Source organism: Gymnogyps californianus, unplaced genomic scaffold (genome assembly GCF_018139145.2).
Source record: "Gymnogyps californianus isolate 813 unplaced genomic scaffold, ASM1813914v2 HiC_scaffold_32, whole genome shotgun sequence".
NCBI lineage: Eukaryota > Metazoa > Chordata > Aves > Accipitriformes > Cathartidae > Gymnogyps > Gymnogyps californianus.
In genome coordinates, this window is record NW_026114202.1 from 1,615,440 (window position 1) to 1,622,027 (window position 6,588).

General features: G+C 49.6%; 1 protein-coding gene across 1 annotated transcript; it reads left to right on the forward strand.

Annotated features, from left to right (window-relative positions):
- Window positions 1-1,592: 1,592 nt before the first annotated feature.
- Window positions 1,593-5,567, forward strand: LOC127028468 (keratin, type II cytoskeletal 3-like). The gene is made up of 9 exons (XM_050914217.1): window positions 1,593-2,213; window positions 2,992-3,206; window positions 3,393-3,453; window positions 3,621-3,716; window positions 3,891-4,055; window positions 4,180-4,305; window positions 4,515-4,735; window positions 5,035-5,069; window positions 5,176-5,567. Exons 1-9 carry the CDS (start codon window positions 1,593-1,595, stop codon window positions 5,565-5,567), a joined length of 1,932 nt encoding a protein of 643 aa, XP_050770174.1.
- The last annotated feature ends 1,021 nt before the right edge of the window (window positions 5,568-6,588 follow it).

A 6,588-nucleotide genomic window follows, 5' to 3' on the forward strand; every position in this document is an offset into this window, starting at 1 on the left:
TTGCACAAGTCTTATAGGAGATTCTGCAAATTCCTTATGAATGTGTATGTTCATAATTAGGTGTTTTGAATGACCTTAAATTCCTGTTCATTTTTGTTTTAAATCTTTTGAAGGGCTGTAACATATATTTTTTCTGTCACTTTTTGATTGCTTGTGCTGGCTATTATCTAGAGAAAATGTGAAAAGCCATTGTATATTTCACTCATTTACTTAAACATATATTTGATTGATAATATCCAGACAGATAATACCTTCAGAATGCCTTTTAAATCGTATTTACAGATCTCTGTTTCCTTTTAACCAGCGCCTATCATCTAGTTTCTTCAGAATACTGCACATCAGTTTAATTGCATATTTTCTATCATAATCTGGAACCTTAGGAGTAATTATTTAAAATTTCATTTACATGCAATCCAAAAAAGGACTTCTTTATTTCAGAGACATCCTACAGAATACATTTCTACAATATGTTCCTTTCCCAAAAGAATATTTGAAATCCATAGGATGTACTATGCCTTAGAAGTTGTAATAGCTCCGTTTCTCAACATATTTTTCCACTTCAGTTGTCCCATCTTTGGAAATAACCAGGTAAACAAGAGGTCAGGAACATTCATCTGAGCAGTAGGAACCCCTCACCACCTCAAATTGTTCACCTGTCGTTCCGCTTCTATAGTGCTTGTCTGTCTGTCCCCGATCATCGCCACCGAAGCAGCTGCCCGACGTGTCCCTTCGTTCTTCCACAGGCCGTCATTCCCCGTCGCCCTCAGAAGAGCACAGAGAAGGAGCGTGATGATTTAAGGTGTCTTGTTCACTCTGCTCCAGCATCATTCAAGGTCCCAGTTTGTTGTCACAGATTTGGGGAGATACAGTTGGAGGGAATTTAATCCGCAGGCAGAAGACACTCCCATTCAAAGTGACACCGTGTGCACTCCAAGGAAATGTTTTTCCTTTCTAGCAGGAGAATATGCTGAGTCTCTTCAAACTTTGGTGTCATGAGTTCTCGTTCAAGATTGGGAAACTTCTCCTAAAATGCCAAAGGCAATTTTACATATAAAAAGGGGATTTAGGGTGTGTTTAAGGAATTGTGAAAGCTATATTATAGCTGGGATTTCATCAAAACTTCTCCTTTCAGTGGAGCTTTGATTGGAAAGATCTGTATCTGGAATTATTGGGAACCATTAATGAAGGTTAGATATCCAATAAGGGGCTGCAGAAAAGTGCATTATTGTAAAAGTTGATTTCCAAGATGTCATAAAGATATGAGAGTCCACTTAGTCACTGAGACCTGTTTCAATGTTCTTGTTCTTTTATTCACTTCTATATTGCAGGGTGTGTTTCTAGGCAGGCCCAAATATGGTAAAGCTCAACTGAGAATCTGTCAACAACACCGTGCTGATGAAAATAATAAATTGGTTTCCACCTTCACGCCCATGCCGTCCCAGCCCACCTCCAGACGCGGATAAAAGGGAATGCCTGAAGCTGTGGAGCCAGAGAAGACTGTGCACACTTCTCTCTGCACTCACCCCTCAGCAGCGCAGCTCCGTTGGTCTTTCTGCTCTTCTTGATTTTGACTCTGCTTGGAAGAAACAGCCATGTCTCGGCAGTCTGTCTGCAGAAGCTTTGGAGGCGGGAGTAGAAGGGGCTACAGCTCTTGCTCTGCCATCGGTGGTGGCTTTGGAGGAGGTGGCGGCAGAAGCAGGATCAGTTACAGTTCATACTCCTCATCCAGGGGAGGTGGAGGAGGTGGACACTGTGGAGGTTTTAGCAGCAGAAGCCTCCATAACCTGGGTGGCAGCAGAAGAATTACTGTGGGTGGCTGCTACGGCGGTGGAGGATATGGAGGCAGAATGGGTGGCTTTGGTGGAGGCTATGGAGGAGGAATGGGTGGCTTTGGCGGAGGAATGGGTGGCGGAGGAATGGGCGGCTTTGGTGGAGGAATGGGTGGCTTTGGTGGAGGAATGGGTGGCGGAGGAATGGGCGGCTTTGGTGGAGGAATGGGCGGTGGAGGAATGGGTGGTGGAGGAATGGGCGGTGGAGGAATGGGTGGCTTTGGTGGCCCTGGCTTCCCTGGAGGCATCCAACCGGTGCAAGTTGACCCGAACCTCCTGCGGCCCGTCCATGTTGAGATTGACCCCCAAATCCAGCAAGTGAAAAACCAGGAGAAGGAGCAGATTAAGACTCTTAACAATCAGTTTGCCTCCTTCATTGATAAGGTGAGAATTTAGGACCGTGCTTGTTTGGAGGTGGGCATTTTAAACGACTTTCCCGTGGTGTGGAAAGGGAATTGTTTTTCTTGCCAACGAGTACTTGTTAAAGTTTGCAAGACTGATGCCTTAGTAGCAAGTTATTATTAAGGTCTTACTATGTAATACCGAACAATAGACAAGGTTTTCATGCTAATGGAAGATTAAAGAGAACGTCTGCAGGACATTCTGTAGATTCTCTTGCCTAGTCATCTCTTCAGCCTAATTTCTAGTGATTCAGGGTAAAGTCATCATCATATGTTTAGTTGTCCTAAGAGTTCTCATTACTGTGCTTTTCTTTTTGATGAAACTTTCCTTTCAAGGAAGTGATACTATAAACTTGAGAGTGCTAAATACCTTTCCAACACTCTTGGATTATTTTCATTTCAAATAGAAACCAAAGAAATACAGAATCCCTTGTAAGAGAATTTCTGTGCAGTTAGATGAAAAAAGTCATTGTTGTCTTGACTTCACTACTGCAAAGATGATAGCAATGTCTGAAACTGATGCTATGGAAAATAGGGATGCTGTTTTCTATTGGCAACATCTTTTTGTCCCAAAATGAGAAGTTCAGAATGACTCAAAATTTAATAATGCTTGTCATGCACTTTAGGAGCTTGGATGTTTGAATGAGCCATAGTTGGGGATTTGGGAAATGATTCCCTTGGCCTCCCAAATAAGCAGGAGGTTTGAGTAGCGTGATGTCTCCCCGGGTGAGTATCTCACACATCCCTTTGTGGGCTTTCAGGTCCGCTTCCTGGAGCAACAGAACAAGGTCCTCTCCACCAAGTGGGAGCTCCTCCAGCAGCAAGGGCCTTCGGGGCCGAGGAAGAACCTTGATGTCATCTTTGAAAATTACATCCAGAACCTGAGGAGGCAGCTAGATTCCCTCCTGGGACAGAGGGGACAGCTGGAGTCGGAGCTGCAGAACATGCGGCAATATGTTGAGGAGTACAAAACCAAGTAAGTGCAGTGACAGGCTGAGGAGGAGGTGAGCACCCAGACGGGAGAGCTACGCCACCTTGGAGATTTCCACACTCTCTTCCCTCTGGAGAAATGGGACCGAGGCTGCCATGGAGGGAAGGGGGGTTCCACTGGTTGCCTGAGGAGCAGTCCAGGAGACTCATCTTGTCTTGTCCCCTTCAACAGGTACGAAGAAGAAATCAACAGGCGCACCGCTGCTGAGAACGAGTTTGTGGTGCTCAAGAAGGTGAGTCCCAGAGGCACCAGGAGAGAGGGGGTGTGGGGGGACAGGCTGCAAAGACATTGGAAGGAGGCAGCACCAAGACGGGCAGCTTCCAATGGGAGGCATTGGCCGCCAACAGCTCTTCTGGGATGGGAGGAAGCCGTTGTCTAACTGTGTGATCTTTCCCTTAGGATGTGGACAGTGCTTACATGACTAAAGTAGAGTTGGAAGCCAAGGTGGGAGCTCTGACCGATGAAATCAACTTCCTGAGGTCCATCTATGAGGAGGTAAGAGCTCTCCCTTCCCCTGGGCTGCCTGGAGTTGCAATGAGATGTGTGGTGGCCAAAGACACTGAGGCTGGACTGCGTGCCCATGCGGATTTGGTCTGGAGAGGCTGCCTGGAGCTGCGTCTCCTTTCTCCCCTCCTCAGACGGTCAGGCTAACTCATGTCTTGCTTGTAGGAACTGGCTCAGATGCAGACCATCAGCCGGGACCTGTCCGTGGTGGTGTCTATGGACAACAACCGGCACCTGGATCTGGACAGCATCATCGAGGAGGTCAGGCGCCAGTACGAGCAGATCGCTCAGAACAGCCGGGCTGAAGCTGAGGCTTGGTACCAGAGCCGGGTGAGTTGGGGAGCACCGCGGACAGCCTCTGCTGTTCGATGCCTCCCTTGCCACAGAGCAGGGAACCGCCTCGGTGCCGGACAGGTTCTGTCCCTGATGGCTTCCTTTGTCTCCATACCGTCAGTACGAAGAGCTGCAGAACACTGCTGGAAGACACGGGGACAGCCTCCGCAACACCAAGATAGAGATCCAAGAGTTGACCAGGAACATCCAGAGGCTGCGCGCTGAGATTGAGAACGTGAAGAAGCAGGTAGGGGTTGGCTAGAGTCTCACGGGATGCTGGCATCAGGTTGGATCACGAATGACCACGTGTGGGGCAGAAACGGTTTCTTCAACTACCCCTTGCTTACTTCATGTAGATGTTTCCTTTTTTTTTCCTTGACTTCTCCACTTGGGGTTTGAGGGCTGATCCCAAGTGACAAAATGAGACCTGAGAAAGTGCCCTTTTTTCTTCCCCAGAACCAGCAGCTGCAGGCAGCTATTGCCGAGGCCGAGGAGCGGGGTGAGATGGCCCTCAAGGATGCCAGGGTAAAACTGGAAGAGCTGGAATCTGCCCTGAGCAAAGACAAGGAGGAGCTGGCTCGCTTGCTGAAGGAGTACCAGGAGCTGCTGAACATCAAGATTGCGCTGGATGTTGAGATTGCCATGTACAGGAAGCTGCTGGAGGGAGAGGAGAACAGGTACCTCTGTCTTTCTATCTATTTGACTAGAATCTTGACAAATTCTACTGTGTGTGGGTAAAATCTTTGCATGCACTCTAAAGATAAATTTCGTATCACTCATACCCCAATTCTTAGCCTGAAGTAGGTTTTCCGTATTTCTTATAAGAATGTTAAGTTCAAGGTTCCTCATTTGTTTTAAAGAATAATTGGGAAATTCAGAAAGAATAGGGAATATGTACCTTGTGAAAACGGGAAAATTCTGGACTGAAGAAACGTGCACTTCCCACGGGATTAACTGGTTCTGTTTTCCCTCACAGGCTGTGCAACGATGGCATGTCCAACGTCAATGTCTGTAAGTATCTGCGCTTGTTTCCTCGAGAGGCAGTAGCCAACCAGGTCTTTTGGGAGGTACGGCCTGCCAGCGGGAAACGTGTACGTAACCTGTGCTTCTCTTCCAGCTGTGGTAGGCAGGACCACCATCTCTGGAGGCAGAGGAGGCATGGGAGGAGGCTTCGGAGGTGGCAGCGGCATGGGAGGAGGCTTCGGAGGCGGCAGCATAATCGGAGGAGGCTTCGGAGGCAGCAGCGGCATGGGAGGAGGCTTCGGAGGCGGCAGCAGCATGGGCGGAGGAATGGGAGGAGGCGTATGTGGAGTAGGAGGAAGCTTTGGAGGAGGAAGCATGGGCGGCAGCTGTGGAATGGGAGGAGGAATGTACAGCGGTGGCTTCTCTTCTGGAAGTGGAAGGATGTGCGGCTCTGGAGGTGGCAACTTCAGCTCCGGCGGAGGATCGTCCTCCGTACGGAGGTGTGTCACGACCACCTCCATCAAATCTTCAGGAGTGAAATTCTGAGCCCCAAAGCCAGCTTGAAAAAGGAAAGAAGCATCTCCTACCTTCTCCCGGCAGCAGCCCAGCCTCCTTAAATCCAGCTCCAGCGTCCTGCAATGAAATGAACTGTGTCCCTCACAGCCCACCACGTACCAGCTCATCTGCCTGGCTCGCTCCCATCAAGGGAGTCTCGTGGCAATGCCACGTCCTGTTAGCAGCCCTGGCGAGCTGCTCCTTAGCCCCAAGTTATTTCGTGACGAAATAACCGTCTGAGCAAAGAAAAGTCTCACGTGCGGATACCCGGCACCGAGAGCTGATTTACAGGAGGGAAACGCTCTGCCTTTCTTGCTGTGTTGTACATTTCTGGCTGCCTCGTGGCAAATGTGTATAAAACTCCTCTTTCCTCCTCTGTCCTCATGTCCCCTCCTCCATGGCCGTATCCCTGGGGTGCTTCTGCATGCAGTACATCCTGCTGCTTCCATTCACTAGCCTTTGCGGTCCGGGTAGGTGTGGGGCAAGCGGGACTCGTCCCTCGGCAGAGCTGGGGAGGGAGCATCTTCTCGGCAGGCGGCCAGAGGCATCAACTGCCCCAGGCTGGAGCACCTGGGCAGCTTCGCTCACCTGGGAGCCCCCGCTGTGCCGCAAGCAGGAGCTCTCTCTCGGGAGCCCTGGCTTCCCCTTCCACTCGTCCTTGCTCTCCGTGACACCTCCTAACACCTCACACACACGTGGACTTTTCCTAAGGAGAACAAAGCTTGCTCTTCAGTGCCAGGCCCCCCGTGACATGGAACGAGATGTACTGTCCCCACCTCCCTTCCTCTTCTGTTTGTGGTATGCCCTACTTCCCTGGGATGTTGCCATTCTCAATAAATCGCAGAGAACATTCACGACGTCTTTGTGTCATTGCTTTGGAAGCCCCTGCTAGGGCAAGCTGGGTTTTGCTGGTGGGGAAGCAACGTGGTGGGAAGGTGTGGGTTGTTCTTCTGTTCAACGTGTCGGGAGGGAACTGCATGGGTGTGCGAATGGGGCTAGGCAAGCGTCCAAG

Coding starts and splice junctions, on each gene's coding strand:
- LOC127028468 (XM_050914217.1), top strand. CDS start 1,593: ATGTCTCGGCAGTCTGTCTGCAGAAGCTTTGGAGGCGGGAGTAGAAGG. Junction 3,454..3,620: donor AGTTTGTGGTGCTCAAGAAG/GTGAGTCCCAGA, acceptor TCTTTCCCTTAG/GATGTGGACAGTGCTTACAT. Junction 4,306..4,514: donor TTGAGAACGTGAAGAAGCAG/GTAGGGGTTGGC, acceptor TTTCTTCCCCAG/AACCAGCAGCTGCAGGCAGC.